Genomic DNA, 22,161 nt, shown 5'->3' with positions numbered 1-22,161 from the left:
TAAAGCAGCCCCTGCTCTCAAAAACATCACTATAGAAAACACAGATCATCACTGTAGAAATAACGAATTTCACTTCAACACTGAGTTAGATTGAGCTCTTCCACTTGGCTAGTTTTTGTTTAGAAAAAAACTCCCTATATATATATATATATATATATATATATATATATATATATATATAATGAGTACTTCACTTCTGCTAATGAGTTGCATTAACAGCACCAATTCTGGCACAGACTGAATGGGAGAAAAAGTGACTCTCAAGAAGTCAAAGCAGCTCTTTATAACTAAGTCCCACCCCTATGCCCAACCCCCCCCCCAAATCTTACAATATAGAAAATATAGGAAATGCAAGAATCTTTGCAGCCTTAGTGACCATCACTGACTGAGAAATGAATTCCCTATTGTTTCTTCTTTTAGTTGAACAATGGTTCTGCTACAGATGAAACCGTGCCGGACCATCCTGATTTACTTCTTCAGTCTCAGGATTCCACTGGCAGCGTCTCAGCAGAGGAAGTGCTTCAGATCAGAGATGAGACCCCAAGTTTGGAGGCTTCTCTAGATAATGCTAACAGCCAGCTGCCTGAGGTGGGGAGAAAAGGAGGCTGGTGCATGGCCAATCTGGGCTCTTTTTAGCACTGTTACTGTTACATCCCTTGCTTTTCTTTCAAGAGAGTTTTCAGCTGATACACTAATTACTTGATTTGTTTCTAGTATTTCTAACCTGTGAGGTTGTTTTCGACACAAGAGTCAAATCTGATGATTAAAAAACTTGATGGATGAAGGATATGACCTACAGGTTAAAAATAATCTTGAGTGTTTTGAATGAGCATTTTGTGTTGCAGACTGTGATTAGGTTAATGTACAGACGCTTCTCTGGGGATGGGGAGCATTTTCTGTGGCACTGTGTCTTCTCCGAAGGACCGCTTTTTTCTGTTCTTTTTGCTTTGTATTTGGGTTCATGTGATTGGGGCTACGATTAGAATTAAAACCTCAGGCCAGCTGTGTTAGCAGTTGGTTGAATGAAACCTTTGAAAAAGACTGGAACTACTAGTATTGTTTTTGGAAAGGCCTGTGAGAAGTAAGCCAGATTCCAAGCTAATGACTGACCAAAAATAAGTAAGTATTAGTTTTCTTAGTGCTATTTCTAAGATTATAATAGATAATTTTTTTAAACTGTAATCGCTATAGGTCTGTCATATGTACTTGGTAAATATTAGGAAAATGCTGTACTTTTTCACTTAACCAAATCAATATAGTTATTAGGTCTAGACTGATATAATAATTAAATTTCATTATTTCAGTAAGTTGAAGTTTCATATTCTTAAGATGTCAATTTTATGGTTTTTTTTTTTTTTTACAGTAAGCAGACATCTAGAAATGAAGTCATTTCATTAGCTTCCTTATTAATTTTTTTTTAATATTTATAATAGCTGGCGTTCAGGTAATTCAACAAATATTCACGTAGACTTTCCTAGATGCCATCCATTCCATTAGATGCTGGAAAGATGAATGAGGCAGGACCCTGTTCTTGAAGTCTATTCATATCTATCAAGGAAGACAGAAAAGTTTAAAAACAGAGTGGGGAAAGCATTTCAATTCAGTATGAGAAACTCATAATAAATGCTTTCAAAGCTTTGTGAACGCTCAGGCGAGACTGCTGAGGTGTGTGTTGTGGGCGATGGTCAAGGACAGCTTTAATAGCTTTTGCAAAACGTGAGGCAGAGGGACTTCATGTAGAAAGACATGACACCGTGAAATGATGTGTTGTGTTCAGGGGACAGCAGGAAATTCCGTGCTCAGAATGGAGGAACACTAGGAGCAACAGAGAGGTGAATAGGATCTGAGACATGAGTGTCCTCTGTGTTGTGCTGACGACTTAGACTTTTATCCTGTGACCAGCACTGTACCAGATACCTAGAGGGGAACATGGGGCATATGAGCACTCAGGTGCCTAAGCAATAGGTACTGAGCCCCACCACATGCTGGGCATCATGCTAGGCACTGTGTAAAGCAAAGGATCCTGGCTTTATGGAGCTTAATTCTAATAGTAGAAACTTAACAAGCAAAACAAAAATATCCACACTATATCAGAAAGTGATCATCTTATTCATACTAAGAAATCTTAGCAGCAATGTGGACTTGATGAGGGAGAGAGATTCAGTAGCACTTCAGGTGAAGCTTAAGTGACGAGAAGGAGCTAAGCCTTGAATTTGTGGCAGAAGAGTGCTCCCTACCGAGGGAACAGTGTTCAAAAGGCCCTGGTGCATCTGAACAAACAGCTGGCCAGTGGGCCAGAAACAGTGACACAGAGTAGAGGGAGATAGTAGGGTGGGCCTCAAGACCACTGGAGGATTTTAAGCAGAAGAACACAGTCGGATTAGGTTTAGGGTTTTTTGTTGTTTTTTTTTTTAAATCTCAGGCCTTTTTTGGTGCCACGTGCCACCTTCAGCCTTCAGGTGCCTATCATCAGAGGAAGGTTGCGGTCGGCTCTGTAAGTTTTACTGAAGCTGCTGTCATAAAGGCCACTCAGCAGAAAGTGAATTGGAAAAGGCTGAATAGAGAGACAAACCACAAGAATATTAGCAATAGTTACAGGAGGCCTGAACTCTAAGACAGTGTATGAACATGAAAAATGTTTGCAGGAGAGGACAGGACTGAGAGATGCCTCTGAGCAGACTATTCTTTTCAGTTGTTGGGGGTTTGTTATGTGAACGTTACCAAGTCAAGCGTCACAGGGCATGTGTGCTAAGAAATGCATGGCCTGGCAGTTTCACTGTTGTGTGACCAGAGTGCCATCGAGTACTCACGCCTACCTAGATATGGGGCCTGCCACACACCTAGGCTAGGTACAGGCATCACTGTGGTGTGTGCCATGCGTCATTGAGCCAAGCATCTATATTCAGCCTATGACTGTTTCTAATAGTCAAATTTACTGCCACTTGTTTGGGTCATAGCTTGTTAAAAGGTCAACAGGCATGCTCTGAAAAACAGCAGCTGATAGTAGAAATACTTTAACAAAAGCAGTATGGCTAATGATTGTGTTTCAATTTTGTCTAATTAACAAATGGGGAACTCTCTTGTGGTTATTCAAACAGCTGTAATCATAGTGCATAAACTAACTCCTAAAAATAATTCATATTTGTCAGGAATGAATTGGGAAATTATTTTCATTTTTGTTGAAAATTGGTATTTCAGATGGAAGATTTATTGAGCTGAGAGTATTTAGTGAGCCTACTTCCAAGGCACCTAAGGATATTTTTTTCTTCTAAAGGAAAAACACTTCAAATTAAGAAGGTTTTTTGTGATAGTGGTAGTTCTGAGAAATATCTCTATAGAAATAGAAGTTTCTCTATAAAGATATTTTTTAGAAATATCTCTATAAAGACATGAAAATTAACCAAAATATGGCTGTCTACACACAGTAGTATGAGTTTATGTCTGTTGACTATATTGGCCTAATTTGTTTTTCTTTGGTGGACCTAATAGCATCAAATGACCCAAAATTGCCCTTTCTAAAAATGTGTGAAAACACTAAGATGTTGACATAAAACCATAATTTACTTAAGGCAAATTTTTAAGATAAGGACTTAATTTTAATAGGTGAAATAAGTTGTGAATTAAAGGGAAAAAAATCATTCCTGGAAATGTGTACTTGAATTTTTTTCCTCTTAATTTATGTTAAAATCAGGAAGGGTAAAGCATTTCATGTCAGGATAGATATTTCTGGGCTATAGAATGGATTACGTTCTAAACTTGTGTTTATTAGAGAAATCACAGAGGATTTATTCTAGTATTTGTAACAGTTTGTAGACCAGTTCATGAAGAACAGAAATTTTTCTTTATAGGAAATAAATCTTTAAATATTACAAAATGTACATGTTGTGTCTAATAAGAAAATTTGATTATCATAATCCACATATAACTATAGAATCCATTCTATTAGCCCAAAAGCACTCTCCTGATGAAACGTACTAGAAAATTTCAGTGTATATTATAATAATTACATATAAAACATCAATCTTCAAATTGTTATTCCAGAACAAATGACAACCAAATGCCTGTGTAAACCAATGAAAAGCTACGAAGTTTGGTGGGTTATTTCAACATGGTATGTTCAAATTGATAGAGAAAGAAAATATACCAATTAAAATGCTAGCTGTAGAGTGTCTCTAGCACCATCACATAAACTGTCTTCCCAAATAATTAACTCTTGCTCCTTCAATGACCAGATCATTAAGGAAGAAAATTTCAAATAGAAACCTTAAATGGAATATATAGAATATACTCTATGATTACACTATTTAGAAAGTACTAGTTTGTGAAGACCCAAGAGTTTGCAGTTTTCCCTGTTTAATTCTAGACCAATGTTCTCTTAATATTAATACACTTTGTGTTTTCCTCCCATATTTCTGTACCCTGATATCTTCTAATTCCCATGCTCTGAAGCACCATGTTAGGGTGGGCTCCTGTAACAAAATACCATAAACTGGGTGACTTAACAGCAGAAATTTATTTCTCACATTCCTGGAGGCCATTAAGTCCAAGGTCAAGGCGCTAGCAGACTCACTCTCTGGTGAGGGCCTCTTCCTGCTAGCAGACAGCTATCTGGCTGTGTCCTCACAGGGTGGAGTGAGTGAGCTAGCTCTCTGGCCTCTTATCAGGGCACTAATCCCATTCATGAGGATCCGATCTCAGGACATAAATATCTCCCAAAGGTCCCACCTCCAAATACTATTACATTTGGGTGTTAAAGTTTCAACACAGGAGGAGAGAAAACAAATAATTTCCTCCATAACTATTGCTACTGTCTTTGCCCAAGCTTCTGAAGAGACTAGTCTCGATTTCCTCAACCAGATGTTAGCTTTTCCTTCTTTGAAAACATGCAGTCCTTGGTATGTTGGTTATACTCACATTCTACTTATTGTACTCTAATATATATTATCATATGCATATTAGCCTAATCCCATTATTAGATCATAAATGAATTGTAATTAGGAATTTATCCTGGAATGCCCCACCCAGAAACTGGTCATTTTATTTTATAGATGAACTTTTACAGGTGAAATAACTAAAGTCCAGGATGGTTCTACCTTCAGGGACTGTTTTATTTACTTTTTATATTTTGGAAGGAAAATTCTATTTTTACCTATTAAAAAAGAGACCAAAAACTACTGTACAATTAAGCAGTACCATAGGTCAAAGTACTGAAAGAAGCTGATCTTTATTCCTAAATCTCTGAGACCATTGGTGCTCATTTTCAAACTGATTAAAAGTCATGTGATTTAAAACTGGTGTTGATACTACTGTAGATACACTTTAGAGGTCTTCATTTTAGTAGTGCAGTTCATCTACTTCAGCTAACACGTACTGGTGGTTCTAACTCCATGCTGGGCACGTAGCAGTGTTATTTCAATAGTGTTGCAACGGATAGGAAAGTAAAACCACTTATATACTTTATAACACATGTTTTCATTATCATTTGCTTAGGGTTAGAAGAGTGCAGTCACTTTTTGATAAATGGGCTTATAGTTAATTTAATTTTCAAAACCACGACACTCTAGAATTTCCCAGTGTCTTCTGAATTCTTCTCCTCAATGATAAAGCATTCTTAGTTGGTCTTACTGGAAAATAACCCTTCCATCACAAGTATTCAACTCAGCTCACTTATACCAGGAGTGCCACCCTCAGTGTTTCAGTTCACCTTCCTCCTGATTGGTTAGTAACTGTTAACAATTCATGGGTACCCCTACAGAAGCAGTGGGCTCACTAATTTGAATTTTTGCCTTCTCTTGTATCCAGAATTCACAGGCTATAATGTCATGTTCTGGTATAATGAAAGAAATGACATTTCAAATTAGAATTTATACTAATAAGGTTTTACTTATGTAGAATTAGAATTCATAGGAGAGAAGGTATTTTTCCCATGACCATATTTCTACATGAACACCTAAATCCTACTAAGAGCAAAAAGATAGTGAGTTGTCTGAGTCAACAGGTGATACATTTTAGTTTGAAGATTTTTTGAAACCTGGGACTTTTTAAAAATATATATGTAATCAGAATCAAAACACTTCAATAGTAACACGGTGCCAATGAAGACCACCTCATGAAATAGATGTAGATTAATAGTATTTTCTCTACAATGATAAAATTCTTTGTGAATGTTTTTAAAGTCCATGAAATACCATTGTTTTACAGGATACAAGCTCAGTATTAAAAGAAGAACAGGTTACTACAGCCTTTGAAGATGAAGGGCCATATTTAATGCAAGAACAACAAGATTCTCTTGTGTGTCAGGGAATTCTTGATTTAGAGGAAGCTGAAATGCCAGAGCCCCTAGCTCCTGGAAGCTACCCTGAATCTATCTGTGAAGATGATGTTACTTTAGCTTTGAAAGAACTAGACGAAAGATGTGAAGAAGAAGAAGCTGATTTTTCTGGACTGTCTAGGTGAGCAGACAGACTAAAATAAGGTGGTATTTTCTCTCGCATCTCCTCCCGAATATGACCCTTGATGCAATTTATTTTCATTTCTGTGTATGTTTTAGTCTCTGATCATACTGTCAAAGCCCAGTGAGTGGCCCTTTATGTTTGGAAGCACACCTGATGTCTGCTTTGGCAGGATGCCAGATGGCCAAGTATTAAACTCAGTAGTATTGATGGGGCCACAGCCAGAGGGAAGTGTTAAAATCACAAAATAAACTTCTGTGGTCCCAGAATAAGTCTGGATTCAATCCAAAAAATTATTTTACAGTTAAATTATCAATGGTCACATTTTTTTTTTTTTTTTTTAATGGTCACATTTTTTAAGTCTAATTCATATATACACGAGCAAAAGTAATTTATGGTGGGACTTAAACCAAACCGTTTTCAGTAACAGTCCGTTCTCCTAAGAGAGTACTGTGATGGCTGGTGTTTGTGTTAACAGCCAAGAAGAAGAAGAACAAGACGGTTTTCCAGAGGTGCACACATCACCCCTCCCATCGCCGTTTCTTTCCGCCATCATCGCTGCTTTCCAGCCAGCGGCTTGTGACGATGATGAGGAAGCCTGGCGCTGCCACGTGGGCCAGATGCTGTCCGACACCGACGGGTCCTGTGCCGTGTTCACTTTTCACGTGTTCTCTAGGCTGTTTCAGGTCAGCGACGGTCCTGCCTTCTGAATTCCTATTAGAGTCACCCGGCAAAGTTACGGGCTTTTTTTGGTTCAAAGATCAGCACCTCAAATTTTAGAATTTCCACTGATTAACAAGCATTTTTCCTAAGAGTGATCTTATTTGAATGTATATTTTGGAGTACCTCTGTTTTATCACACAAGCACTAGTACAGCAAACCCCCTCCACCCCCCGTGAATAGATGAAAATATCACATCAGCATCAGGTCAATGTCCTACAGTACACGAGGCCTCCTCAGGGATGCCAGGTGTGAGACATGGTCCCTGCCTTCAAGGTGCTCGCGGTCATTTTATAACAGAGTCTATAATAAAGTGGTAAAAGCATTGGCACTTTGGTTAGAGTGTGGGGACCTGAAAGGTTTTAGCTAAGGTTGTGTCCTCAACTGTAAAAACAGTGATTAATGTACACGTTGACATCTGTTGAGTACGCTACATACTGGCATTTAATTCTTACCATGGACCTATGTAATGTAGATATGTTTTTAGCATTCTAAACCAAGGCACAGAGAGATGCCACTATTAAAGTCATTATCTTCTGAACTATATACCACCTGCCTTCCTTACCTGAGGAAATTCTGCCCACCTTGGAAGTCTCCACAAAGCACATAGTCTCACTGCAGCATTGCCAGCCACACCAGGCTCTTCTTTCTGGGAGTTCTTTAGTGCTCATTAATTTGAGCATGTAATTCAGTAGTTTTTGCATTGCTACTTGTTTTCTATTTACATTCTTTTCTTTCCAGTAATACTATCCATTTCTTGTCTTAGGTGTAATTTTATTATGATTATTAAAAGCTAACAGTCCTATTCATCCACTTGTAGGTACACATTTAGCCATTTATATGATTATTACACTACTGATAATACTGCCGCCTCATTGAGTAGGTCAAGCACTCTCTGGTAGTTTTAAGTGAGTGAACACTGCGGAGTTCACAAAAAAAGCATTTTTATGACATTACAGTCAGATGGCAGCCTAGATGGCAGTAAACTGCATTTACCAAAAGTTTCTTTTGGGGCAGAAGGTAGTTCTTCAGACACGTGAGCACTTTTTCCCAGGATGTGCAGCATGCATTCCTTCTCACTCGCCTAGTCAAAACATTTTAGGGATGGGGAGAGAAATGCCATGTATTATTGTTTCCATTTTCAATAATACTATTTTGTAAATCTTTGATCATTTTTAGAAATTAAACTGTTTCCTAAAGAACTGCCTATAAACATGGATTTACAGATTAGTATCACTGCAATTGCATATCATTATTGTATATGTACTTATGAAATACTAGACTTTTTTAAATGCTTTTCTCCATAGACAATTCAAAGAAAGTTTGGAGACATAACTAATGAGGCAGTCAGCTTTCTTGGTGAGAGTCTGCAACGTGTTGGTGCCAAATTTAAAAGTTCACTGGAAGTGATGATGATATGTTCAGAATGCCCCACGGTCTTTGTGGATGCTGAAACAGTAAGTTTCCACTTGAGTGCTAATTATAAAAGCTAAATTTCAAAGACAGTATTCAGTGAATGTTCTTTTTAGAAAGTAATTCCGAATTTGAAGTGTACATGTTCATATTTTGAACTTGATTGTAAATATTGGCACAGTACATTTCCCATACATCACATGCAGTGATTATTTGATTCTGACCCCATTCCTGCCCTGACTCACTCTCCACTAATCCTAGATGGGAAACTAAGGCATTTAGAAATGCACTGTTCCTTTGATTTTTGAATCAAGTTAATAGGAGAGGGCTCTTGTGGAGAACCCAGAATTCCCAGGTTTTCCTCTGACTCATAGGCAACCATAATTGTAGGCTGTGTATTAAGCAATTAAGGTTTAAGGAATTAAGGGTAAACTCCTTGAAGCTTTTTATTTTATTTTTTAAAGATTTATTTGTTCATACATACAAGAACTGGGATACAGGTCAGACATGCAGGCGGGTAAGAGAATTCACCAGAGATAAAGCGGGGAACAGAACAGGCAGATTGAGTGAAATACACTGCTGAGACAAGCAGCAGGTGAGACAGGAGAGGTCTGCCACGCCATGTGGGATTCTTGCTGGCTGGGATCGAACCCGCACTGCAGAGGCTGCGGACAGCCTCACAGCACTGCGCTCAACCCACTGCGCCACCAGGGGAGGCCCCCTTAAAGTTTCTTAAACCTTAAGATATATACTAATCTGGAGCATCAATCTCATCTGAGCCAGTTTTTTAAAGCATTTGAAGGAGTGCTTGTTCTTCCCCATATCCTGAAATCTCACTGCACCTTGTCTCCTTTGAAAGGGCGGCCCTTAGTAAGGTGAGGAGCAATAAGGGACACTGACACCAAGTAGGGCCCAAAACAAGAAGAAATTCCATGATCCAAGGTAGTCAGTCTCATGATTTCAAGCAGAGTGGTAACTTCAATCATCTTTCTGATTCGACAGCTGATGTCATGTGGTTTACTGGAAACACTCAAGTTCAGTGTTTTGGAGTTGCAAGAACACCTGGATACATACAACGCCAAGAGAGAAGCCGCTGAGCAGGTCAGTCTCGCTCTACCATGGGAGAAAAGTAGTTTGCTTCTGACACTGCAAGCACAATAGCAGAGACAGAGAAGAGGACGTCTTAGTACGTGCCATGGAGCCTTACTGGGAACAGTGGGGTCTTTGAGCTCTGTCCTGTGATTTCCTATCTATGGGTTTGAGAAGTGGGGCCTTGAGAGCCTAATCGCAAAATGGAAAACTCTAGCTTTATAAAAAGCTTGTGTGTGGAGACAGTGTAGCTGCCCTCAGCATTACAGGTGGGGGAATACAAGCAGTATTCCTCTGACAATGCATTATGATAGTGTGGTCCAGAAAATCTGCAGCCTGTGACAAGAGTCGTGATCACTTTCCTGTGCGGTGTGTACAGGCAAGCAGAGGGGGAAAGTAGCACACGTGATAGACGAGCTCCATGACCTGCTCAGAAATGTTTCTTCAGCTCCAGAGTGGCACGGTAGGACATGGTAGTTCGTTCCCTGAGTGTAAGTCCAGTATGTTTTCAACCGATTGGCAGAAAAACCTAAAAAAAAAAAAAAAAAACACCTCTCCTTTTTACACAAACAGGCTTTTTTTCCTGGAACAGGAATTGGGTCTTTCATTAATAAGTTTAAAACCTAGTTCTTTTTTTTTTTTAAAGATTTATTTATTTATTTATACAAGCACTGGGTACAGTCAGAAGCACGGGAAGGTGAGAGAATTCACCAGAACCAGAGCGGGGAGCAGAACAGGCAGACTGACGAAATACACTGCTGAGGAGGGCAGCAGGCGGCAGGAGAGGTCTGTGCGCCATGTGGGCCCTCGCCCGGTGGCACTGCCGAGGCTGTGGGCAGCTTCGCAGCCCAGCGCTCAACCGCTGCACCACCAGGGAGGCCCCTAAAATCTAGTTCTTATTCCCTAAATATTCTAGTAGGACTATAAAGCACAAATGTTATATGTGAATAATTAGCAACAAAAGCAAAGCTTCACTTAAGTCAGAGCTATAGATAAAAGCACTGCCACTGTAAAAAGACTTCCCATAATCAAAGGTCTAACAGAAAACTAATGCAGAACCAAATACTATGATTTCCAAAGACAGGTCACTGTAGATCAAAGGCTAATCGGAAAACTTGACAGATGGTAATTTTAGATTGGAGGGTTATTTCAGGAACAGAATGATACGGTAAACTATAGTCTTCAGGTCCTGTCTGCCCCGCTGTGTTTTTGCAAATAAAGGTTTTTGGAACACAGCTGTCCCATTTATTTACAAGTTATGTCTATGGCAGTTTTTTCACTGCAACAGAGTTAAGTATTTGCAGCAGATAATATATGGTCTGCAACCCCTAAAATATTTACAGCCTGTTTACAGAAAGTCTTCCATACTTTGTTCATGAAGAACAAAATCCTAACAAAGTTAAACTTCTAGTTAGTAAGACTTATACAAAATTACAAAAGGAGGTAGTATTTGTATAAGTGGACAGACCAGGGGTATATAATAAGGAATCCAGTAACAAACCCATACATATCTATTTAGAGCAACGGTGCTACTGCAATGAAGTGAGGTATGTTTTCCTTAGTAAATTGTGCCGAATCAATTAAATTTTTATATGTGTGGAAGAAAAATGAACCTTGATTCCTTCCTTCAGGAAGGAATGTTTCTTGTTTCATCTATTTGTTACTTTTTCACCTTTCTTGTCTTCTATCAACTCAATTTTTTATTAATTTTTTCCATCTAATTTTTTTTTTAAAGATTTATTTATTTATTTGTTTATTTATACAAGCACTGGGTACAGTCAGAAGCGCGGGAGGGTGAGAGAATTCACCAGAGCCAGAGCGGGGAGCAGAACAGGCAGAGTGACAAAGTACACTGCTGAGGGCAGGAGAGGTCTGCGCACCATGTGGGACCCTCCTCTGGTGGCCGGGGAGCAGCCGGGGGTCGAACCGGCACTGCAGAGGCTGTGGGCAACTTCGCAACCCAGCGCTCAACCGCTGCGCCACGGGGGAGGCCCCCATCTAATTGCTTGTTAATGATAAATCCTTTTATCCCTTGAGTCTTGGACTTCTAAGGATCACTGGTAAAAGTGTAAGGTATTTCTATAGGACCCCCTCAATTCTTGACAGGAATTGAAAATTTTTGTCTTCCCACCACAATGAGACCAGCAAGTTCTGCCTACCTTTTGTTAGCCTCAGAGACTGCTGCTCAGCTTCTCAGGCACAGGTTTAATATGAGGATGGCTTGTGCTCCAGGGCAATCTGTGCAGATTCTTGGATCCCTCTCTGCAGTTTCCTTTCTCCAGGATCTTGGCCCTTCATGCCTTTCCAGTCCTTGAAACTATAGCCACTACTTTCTGTTCAGTCTCTAAGCCTATGGACGTAAATAAGCAGATACCCTCACAGTAAGCACTGGGCTCTCAAGCTCTAACTTTCTAAATCTTGGCTGATGGTATCTAGCTGTTGTAGTGGTCCCTGCAGGACTGACCTTATACAGGCTACTCCACCATGCACAGCAGGAGAAACTCCTCCAGTGAAAATTTAGCCTTCATTTGAGCCTTGAGAAAAGAAAACTCACAGGAAGATGTTTGATCAGATTTGAACTGCATGGTCAAACATACATAGGTGATCCAATGTGTGGTGTGTGCTGGCTGGAAGGGGTGGGTGGACCTATACTTTTCTGCCCACTATGCAGTCATGGGGCAATATATTTGGGACTTGTTTTTTTTAACAGAATGAAAATTAGAAATAATTGTGTAGGATAGTGCCACTCCCCCAAAAGGCACATAGTATAAAGATTTAGTAAGAATAAGGAATCAACAAAAAAAACTTTTTCAAATTATTGCATATAGATAAATTGGACTGAATTGGTGATGATGATTATATGTAAGCATTTTAACATTTAGTATGAATGGAGACCAATTTACAAATTCCATGCTATTGACTGAATTTGCGGATATTAAGAAATCTGTTGGTAGCTTTTGACAATAGCTGCCAGCAGCTCTGAGGAGGAAGGCTTAACATGTTTTTCTTCAGAGATGCTGTCAAGCAAGTGGCCTTAGGGCCTGTGCAGTCTGAGGGACTGAGATAAAAGGGACACAAGGTCAAAGAGATTGTTTTGAAATAACTAATGTCTAATTTCAATTCCTTGCATGTAGAATGTTAAGTTACAATTGAGAATTTTAAATATATATTCGGTTGTTGGAAAAGTCATGACACGTTTTTACACCGAAAACAGAAAAAATATGTCATGACTTCTCCAACAACCCAATAGTACTGAAAGACTGAAAGATTGTCAGAGTAAACTTAATGTAGTTAGTAGTTTTTATCAGTCTTAATGTTTCCCTACATGTATTTGTTTTGTTACATTTTTTCCTAAAATGTAATTATTATATTTAATTTTATCATACATGCAAAAAGAGCCTAGGAAGTCACACCGGTAATAATATTGAATGGTTAATACTTGAAGGTTTTAGCTCTCCCTTCAGCTTAAAAATTCTGACTTCAGTCGGTTGTTTTTCCCCCACTAACCCACAATGCTATTTTTGTTTGAGCAACAAAAAGGTAGGGGCTTCCTTGGTAGCCAAGGGGTTAAATCTCAGCAATATCACTGCTGTGGCCTGAATTTGATCCCCTGCCAGGAAGCTAACCCAAATATGGCATGATAGACCTCTCCTGTCTTGCCCCCTGCTACCCTCAGCAGTGTATTTCATTAGATCCACCTGTTCTGCTCCCCACTGTCTCTGGTGAATCCTCTCACCCACTGCCCCCATACCTCTCTGGTCTATATCCCACTTATATGCAAAAATAAATAATAATGAAATTTAAAAAGATAAATATACAGCTTTAGAAATAGCTCTTTAATGGGGAAAAATCACATTTAGCTTCTATATTCACTATTCTCCGCCCCCCATGCCTCTCTATGCAGAAATAATGAAATTTAAAAAGATACCTTAAATATACAGCTTTAGGAATAGCTCTTTGATGGGGAAAAATCACATTTAGCTTCTATATTCAGTATTCTTTGGAGATAACGTTTGTCATTCATTACTGTCCAGAAAAAAAATAAATAAGATTTAAATGGATTTTGGTTTCTGTCTCACTGATTAAAACTGACACTGTCCTCTGAGAATTAGACTTCTGATAAGCAAACAGACCTGGTTAAATTTTCAGTTGCCTTTATTAAATTGACTAGAGGGAAAGCTCATCTTTCATTTCCTCATCCTACATCTGACAAAGGTCAGGATAGGATGTGAAAATCTCCAATAAAATCTGCAAACTGAAAAATACCCTTTACTGGGATGGCAGCACCACAAATCCTTAGGAGATAGACTATTTTTCCATTAGTAAACAGTAACAAGTGAACTTCTAGTTATACTGACAGTATCATCTGCCTTCATTTGCTGCATATAAAACATGAGGTGCGAATGAAGAAGAACATCTGTATCTACAAACTAGCCCTATAAATTCAAGTTAACTTGTTTTCTATGCATGGGCTGTTAGATTCCCAACTTCATTGTTTAATTACTGTATTAAAATGCATTGTTGTTTATTTCTTTAGTGGTTAGACAACTGTAAGAGGACCTTTGGTGCCAAAGAAGACATGTATAGCATAAACACAGAAGCACAAGTAAGTTCCTTATTCTTAATTTCGCTATACTGTTATCAGGCAAAATAATGTGTATGTTCAAAATTTCTTAACTGCTATCCCTAGAAATAAAGAATACTTGTGACTATCTATTTCTGCTATCAGAATAATTTTAGTAAAAGTTAGGTTCAATGAAATATTGGCTTAGTAATGAAAAAACTGCTTTAATAAAATTGAACAACCAGCTTTGTGACAAGCTTAATAACATTCACTAGACAAGCTTGATGGATATCTGAACAGTCCAGGCTGGCTTTCAGTTGCATCTGCCTCTTTAAAACATTTTGTTGTTGTTGTTCTGCATTAGTATTCTACAGATAAGTTGTCTTCTCAGGAAAGCAAGCTAATAGTAATGTGATATACATTCATATTAACCTTTTAAAGGTGAAATTCTGATTGCATAAATTGGTTTTTGCAAATATGAAATCCAGTGAAAATATATTTTCCTAAAGTGTACAATATGTAACACATGTTAAGACCTACAAGTTCTAACCGTAATGCAACTTCATAAGGAGAAGATGCATTGATCAATTAAAATTGCATTTGACATCATAATTCCAATCTTTCCAAACTCAGTTTACATTGTTAGATTTCTAGTCACTGTAAGTTATTTGTAAGAAAATTTTTGAATTCTTAAAAGCAGTAGAAATACTGAGAATAGAATGTATCAATAAACGTTAGCTGTTGGCATTTCAACATTATCTTTGGCTTTATATCTTGTCTTGTAGATTGTATAATTATCCCCATTTTGCCCATTAGAAACTTGAGACTCAGAGAAGCTAAGTTATCTAAAGTCAGAATCAAGACTCAAATCTAGGTAGGCTAACTCCAAATCCTGCACTGTTACAGTCTATCACATCATCTATGCATAGAAAAATGAGGTAAGATAAGGAATTAACCAACTTCTAGATTAGCATTAGATCCTTTCATTCTAATTCTGCCTTTTCCACTATTTAACTACATGGCTTGAACAAGTAACAAACTCCTAAAGAAAATGAGTTCTATCTCCAGGAGTCTCAGTCAGTTAATGTAGCTTAAGGTTTTCTACTAACTGAAAGGTAAAAAACTGTACGTTTAGTTTCATTTACTCTTTGTCCCTGTGTGCCAATATCGACTTCTGCATAAGCTGTCAAAAAAAAATGCAGAGGGATATATGTGTAAATTTAGAGTAATTCTGAACTATAGGGTTATTAATTTCTTACCATTATGGTAGGAATCATTTGATCAGTGATTTCCATTATATCCCAAAATAGAGGCTATGGATATATGCATATAGAGTTAAGTTCTATTTATTTATCCTAACAGAATGAGAAAATGTTTAAACTCAAATAGTTGTTAGTTTCCATATAAAACCAAAAAGTAAAACCTCAGAAATTTAGATATGCTAATGTGTTTGACATTGGCTTGTGCTCAATTCATGTTGACCACACATTGTGAATGGTAAGTAGTATGGAGCTAAAGTTCACCTTTGCTTAGCAAATCCCTTCTAAATTGATAGGAACGTTATATCAACAGTCTGCCAGAGGAAACTATTTAGAAAAGCAGACTTCAAAAGAGACTTTTAGAAGCAATATTTATATGATGGCAATTGCTGTTTTAGTTGGAAGACCCTCTTCTCCATTAATGAGAAAAAGATCCAAGTTGCTGTGGATAATTTACTGAAGTGTACATTAGGAATGCAATCTAAAACACATCTGCTTTCAATAGTTTAACTTTGACTCAGTACCAATTATGGCAACATAGGACCTAATTAGACAGTAAAGGGTAGCAAGCCTAGAATGAACCACACCAGAGATACTCTTCTCAGGGTATTTTTATCAGATTTACAAACCAATCCTTTATGAGAAGAGTAATTTATTTCTTCTGAGAATTTTTCCACTTTACTAATGGAAATTTTATTACATTTGGCTTTTTAAAAAATACTATAAAAACCTTATCTAGAAGACCAGCTATAAGTCAAATTTCCCAAGATAATATTAGTTCCAGTATAGTTTTTGCACAAGAAATAAACTCAAGCCTAAAAGTAATTCAGTCAAGAATTTAAAAACACCCTGGATTGCTATGGTAAATTCCTAAAATTTTATCTGGAAATAGCACCAAACTTTTCTTTGGGGTGTAATTAAGTATCCTTCAGTTTGCCTGGGACATCTGTGACCCTACTTAAAATGATTTCTTACACTAATTCTTGGTCTTTTTCTTCTTTTGTATTTTTTTGTGACCCGATTACCTTCTTGCTTAGCAAATGGAAATTCTAGCAGTAAGTGACCTGTCTTAATTTATAGAATACTTATCCATGTTGGACAAACTGATTTTCATTTGTCATTTGTGATCTAGCAATGTTTTGTCATGGACTACTTTAAGAAGTAATGTGTGCTTCAGTTTTGCATAGCCCTAATCCATGAAATGTTGGTCCTCTAGAAACAGATTTTATCAATATGTAAAACTAGCAGTCACTTTCTTATACAGCTATCACTAACATCTTTGAAATTTCTTAATTTTAAAAAAAGTGCATATGTTAATTTCATTGTCTCATTTTAATGAGATTAAAATAATTTTTCTTAAAAAAAAAACCATTTTGTAAACTATTCTCACATTTTAGGCAAGAGTTTATCAATTTTACTTGGCTTTATCAAGCACTTAATGATACATGCAGTGAGATACATATCTCAGTGTGGCTAAAGTATATACACTTGCAAAATTCATTTCACTACATATTTAAAGGATAAAGTTTCAGTGAATCTTTTTTTAAAAGTATACCATAATCTCCTGAAAAACTCTTACCTGTCTTATGTGGAAATGTGCTTCACATTAAATGTGACTTATGTAACCAAATCTTTTAAATTTTTACTTTAATCCCAGTCTTCAAAACATCTCTCATCTGTCTTTTATCATCTTCACATCATATTAACTTGCTTATTGCAAAGACAATTTTAACATAATTATTTACTTATAACTTTTTTTGGAAATAATGCTATCTAGTTAATCAGATATCATGGAAATCACACCTAAATTTAATAGTGTTACTTCTTTCTAGGAACTGGAGCTCTGCCGAAGATTGTACAAGTTGCATTTTCAATTGCTGCTTTTGTTCCAAGCCTACTGTAAACTTATCAACCAAGTAAACACAATAAAAAATGAAGCAGAGGTAAGTACCAGGACTGGGTAGCCAATTTCAGAAAACTAAAATATTTGTAGGGGAGCTTATGTCAAAAGTCACAAGCAAATTTTTTAATTTTTTTAAAATGATGTGCTACTTTAGGACCTATTATTAAATTAGATAGCAAATAGCCAGCAGTCTTAAAAGGCTGAAGACCTTAAAGAACATATGTAATCAAAAAAGTCAACTAAGATGCATCAGTTCAACAAAGACATTTATATTGTGAAGGCCCCTTAATATCTTATGCATGTATTATTTCTGTAATGCATACAGTATTAACCATGTCAACACTTTGCCTATTGGAAGTCAGTAATGAATTGATTCAGAAGCAGGGACTTAGGTCCTCCCTGGTGGCACAGGGTTAAAATCAGCACTATCAAGCTATTGCCAGCCAGTGCAGCACAAGTTCGACCCCTGGCCAGGCAGCTGAACCACATGGCACAGCAGACCTCTCCTGTCTGCCCAATGCTCCCCTCAGCAGTGTATTTCAGTCAGTCCGCCTGTTCTGCTCCCCACTCTGTCTCTGGTGAATCCTCTCACCCCCGCACCTCTGGCCTATACCTAGTTCTTGTATGCATAAATAAATGTTAAAAAAAAGTAGGAATTTAGTTTTAGAACTATCACTGGAGATATAGTTTGTCTTTTTAATGGTTAAATTTATTTAGCAAAAGACAGATTTATATAAAATACCTTGGGTAAGTAACTTTAAAATATAAAATTTTCCTTTAAGGTCAAAAAAATTATGGTCCTCCCACAACAGTGCATTTTTACTATGTGACGTATAATATATATCACGTTACAACCAATATAAACAGTGGTTACAACCTGTTTTATTACAGTATAGCATTAATTCTAATAAAATAACTTGTAAAGACTATTTGCTAAAATGACTTCTCTTTACTGAATAGAGAACTGCCTATAACTACTAAGTTTATATACTACCATCAGATGTAAAGAAACAGATGTTCTTTCAAAGTGTATTTCTTTCTTTTAGGTCATCAACATGTCAGAGGAACTTGCCCAACTAGAAAGTATCCTCAAAGAAGCCGAGTCAGCTTCAGAAAATGAAGAAATTGATATTTCCAAAGCTGCACAAACTACTATAGAAACTGCCATTCATTCCTTAATTGAAACTTTGAAAAATAAGGAATTTATATCAGCTGTAGCACAAGTCAAAGCTTTCAGGTAAAATATGAAGGGATTTAAAAGAGATACCTTTAAACTTAGACTGGGAGTTAACAATGGGTTGATTTTCAGTTTGAGGTGAAAGGAAAAGTAAAGGGCCATTATTTTCTACAATTATACTGTAATAACACCAATTTTAGATTTTGTTTACTCTAAGTGATACTTTCAGTAATAATATTTACTCAAATAGTAAGACAAATTCCTCAGTGATTTCACAAGGGAACTTTGTGGGAACAGATATTTACTAAGGATGTACTTAATCTTATCTGGACTTAAACACTGTCTTTTCAGATCTCTCTGGCCTAATGACATCTTTGGCAGTTGTGAAGATGACCCTGTGCAGACTCTGTTACACATATATTTCCATCACCAGACGCTGGGCCAGACAGGAAGCTTCGCAGTTATAGGCTCTGACCTGGACATGTCAGAAGCCAACTACAAGCTCATGGAACTTAATCTAGAAATAAGAGAGAGTCTACGCATGGTGCAATCATACCAGCTTCTAGCACAGGCCAAACCAATTGGAAATTTGGTGAGCACTGGATTCTGAGAAACTTCAGGCGTTTAGGAAAGAAACTAATCTGAAGATGACTAAGAAATTAGCAAGCACCTTTTATGAACCCTTGCAGTTCACTTGATAACTTTTCTGGCAGCATCCACAACCACAGTGTGACTAATGTCAAGATAAAGTAAGGCTGTCAAAATCTAAGATCTGAAGGAAAAGATCTCACTAACAGCTGCCAATACCTCCCACAATAACCAGACGAAGGAGTTTTTAAAATTACTTAACCTATCTGAAAAGAAAAGGGCTAAAAGTGATGCATCCAAACACATTATTTTCTGGAGAAGGAAAAGAACTCTAATGTTGCAATAATGGCCTCTAATACTGAAACATTGGAAAGCAGGTGAAATGAGGCTGAAATGGAGGCTGAAGACCTGCAAAGCTGCTTGGATTTCTAGCAGTCATGAGCAATTGATGCTCGATCTACATGAAGAACTTTCAGTCTGATAGATATAAACAGAAAGACTTATTTGCAAAAACCATTGATTTTTCACTATGTGGGATAAGGGTGTGGGTGTTCTTGTTTTGGACTATATAAGGAATTATGTGTGTGTGAGCTGGGATGTGTGAATATGTGCTGGTGATATTTTCCAGGTATGGGTGTTTGGTGATAATGTCTCAGAGCATGCCTAAAAGAGCGCTGCAAGATTATTTTTGAAGAAATTTTATTTTATTAGATCTAACTCTCATAGTGTGTAAATGTTAGAACATTTTAATAATATTTTAAAACTGGGCTTTCCCAGTATTTCAAAAAGAAATAATATATCTGGTAACGTTATTGGAATGCTGCTCAGTTCTCTGATCAGTGCTTATGTTACGATTGTTGATAACTAACCAAAGTAGATGCCTGCAGAGACTTTAAAATGTAAAATAAAGATGTATGCTGCCCGTCAGCTATTCTCATTAGAAAAGTTAACTTATTTTACTCCATAATTATTATAGAAACTGTATAGATTAAAACCAGTATTTTCTTGTACATTTGTGCAATGCACTGTTATACAAGAATAGGTGTACAAAGTTAAAGAAAAAAATTGTGGTCTTTGATGGTAGAGTATATGACTTGCAGGCTCTGAAAGTCTGCGGAATTCAAGAAGAGATGCGAATGCATTTTTATGTGTTTATTCAGGACTTGTGTGTTTCACCCTAAAGGAACCTGGGGCTCCGGGGGGAAATGAAAGGAAGCCTGAAGATTGACTACCAAAACATGCAATATACTTACTCACTGTCTAAGTCTGTAGCATAACATGAACTGGATTCTCTGTCCTTTTTTTAAAATAGCATTTTGTAAAAGAAATGAATGTAGTCCCACAATTCCTCTGATTTGAAAGGAACACCTTGTATTTTTTATATGCATCTCTTATCCACTGTGACTTTTCTTTTAAACTGGGCTCTGTGATTCCAGAGTTTAGAATGTAGAAATGAAATGCTTAGCTTTGCCTTTTCTTGGGGCTGTGGACCCTGCCAGAAATGTAATTATGCTCAAGTGCATTAATTGAAGGCCCTGTGCACACTGTTGGACTGCTGACTACAGCTATGTTACCTGTAAAATTCTGTAACTGGTCACGGCACATTCATAATCACTGTATTTTTGACCCTGATAAAAACAATTATTTTGATGGTGTTCTGGTACTGTAAATGGGTGTTCTTTAAATTATTTAATAACTTTGGGTGTGGGGCAGGAAGAGATGGATGGTGTCCAGAGACACACCACACTTTACATCCTATCTTAACCCATCCCCTATTTTTCTCACCCTCCTCCTATCCTTTTTGTTAAAATAAAAAGCGTTGTAGCTGTTGGTTTGTGTTGTATTTTAAGAAAAGATGAGTAAGTATGGTAGGTATCGTTTACACATTTTTCAAATGTAACCTTGATTATTCTTTATAATTTAAGAAAATTCATTAAATTGCATACCCAAACCAAACCTTCTACACAGCTGAAATCTGCTTTTCATATTTATATGTAACCTAGCCTAATGATGAGTATACCTCCAGAAAGCAAAATACAGATATAATCTTTAGGATTGTCCTTTTATAAATGGATTTTCCTCAAACCTATACTACTACTTTGCTCCTCATCCACTAAAGTTTGTGGGGTTTTTTGTAAATATGTATTTACGCATACAAGAGCTGGGGTATAGGCCAGCAGTGGGGGGGAGGGTTGGGGAGAGGGGAGGGAGAAGATTCACCACAGAGTGGGGAGCAGAACAGGTGGACTGACTGAAATACACTGCTGGGGGGAGCAGCGAGTAAGTCAAGAGAGGTCTGCTATGCCATGTGGGTCACCTCGCTGGCCGGGAATCGAACTCATTGCAGTAGCTGTGAATTGCTTCATAGTGCTGATGCTTAACCCCTTGCGCCACCAGGAGGCCCTAAAGTTTGTGTTTAACAAAGTATATCAAATGCTTAACTGATTACACACCTTACTTAATTCCACTTAGAGTTCAGTGTTTGCTTATGCAACCATTTTCTTTTGCCTGGTCAATTTATACTTTTAAATAAGTTTGTAGAATAATACCAAGAGACCTGGAAGTCTCTTCATGCTGCTTCTAAAATAGAAAACCAGTTTTTACACAAGGAAGGAAACTTCTTTACCTTTAATCACATCGAAGATCAAAGCCACGATCTACTTTGAATTCAAGAAAGTTCAACATTCTGGAACAGACTCACGAAAGCCAGAGTAGGTTTCCCTCATTTGGGTCCAAGAATGTGAACTGCTCATACACCAGCACAACCTATGTAAAAGGAAACAAGCTATTAGAACCATTGTAGTTACAATTGTATTTTATGGCTTTTTTTTTCCCTCAGGGTAACTCATTTAGCAAATATAGGCAATATGGAGAAAACTGGGACTCACTTCTCAACACCTAGAGATCTAAAGATAATAGTAATGGGGAGTATTTCCTTCCAGCTTATTTCACTTACTTGAAAAATTGTCCTATAAATTTCCTGTTGTACCCATAGT

At 37.4% G+C, this 22,161-nt stretch overlaps 1 protein-coding gene and 1 long non-coding RNA gene across 13 annotated transcripts in view; one reads left to right on the top strand and one right to left on the bottom strand.

Moving 5' to 3' along the window:
• The window catches only part of FRYL (FRY like transcription coactivator), a 222,153-nt gene extending 201,142 nt beyond the window's left edge, over positions 1-21,011 (top strand). For 10 of the 12 annotated variants that reach the window (XM_054688115.1, XM_054688121.1, XM_054688119.1 and 7 more), the window contains 10 exons: positions 421-588; positions 6,202-6,452; positions 6,931-7,138; positions 8,480-8,629; positions 9,588-9,686; positions 14,212-14,280; positions 16,535-16,552; positions 17,330-17,440; positions 18,447-18,637; positions 18,929-21,011. In XM_054688115.1, the coding sequence (XP_054544090.1) occupies positions 421-588; positions 6,202-6,452; positions 6,931-7,138; positions 8,480-8,629; positions 9,588-9,686; positions 14,212-14,280; positions 16,535-16,552; positions 17,330-17,440; positions 18,447-18,637; positions 18,929-19,187 (1,524 nt within the window). In that variant the 3' untranslated portion in view covers positions 19,188-21,011. The remainder of the gene's footprint in view (positions 1-420; positions 589-6,201; positions 6,453-6,930; positions 7,139-8,479; positions 8,630-9,587; positions 9,687-14,211; positions 14,281-16,534; positions 16,553-17,329; positions 17,441-18,446; positions 18,638-18,928) is intronic. The other 2 variants (XM_037529430.1, XM_037529424.1) reach the window with 1 other exon arrangement.
• Positions 9,715-21,951, bottom strand: LOC129144734 (uncharacterized). Its single transcript, XR_008549236.1, has 3 exons — positions 21,792-21,951; positions 13,603-13,700; positions 9,715-10,203 (listed from the first exon to the last, which is right to left on the bottom strand). It is a non-coding gene; the product is annotated as an uncharacterized LOC129144734 (long non-coding RNA).
• Positions 21,952-22,161: the final 210 nt, after the last annotated feature.

The sequence above is a fragment of the Talpa occidentalis genome, unplaced genomic scaffold (genome assembly GCF_014898055.3).
Source record: "Talpa occidentalis isolate TD23 unplaced genomic scaffold, MPIMG_talOcc4v2.1 talOcc4.6, whole genome shotgun sequence".
Classification (NCBI taxonomy): Eukaryota; Metazoa; Chordata; class Mammalia; order Eulipotyphla; family Talpidae; genus Talpa; species Talpa occidentalis.
The sequence above is the reverse complement of the archived record's forward strand: the minus strand, read 5'-3'. Positions and strand labels throughout refer to the sequence as shown.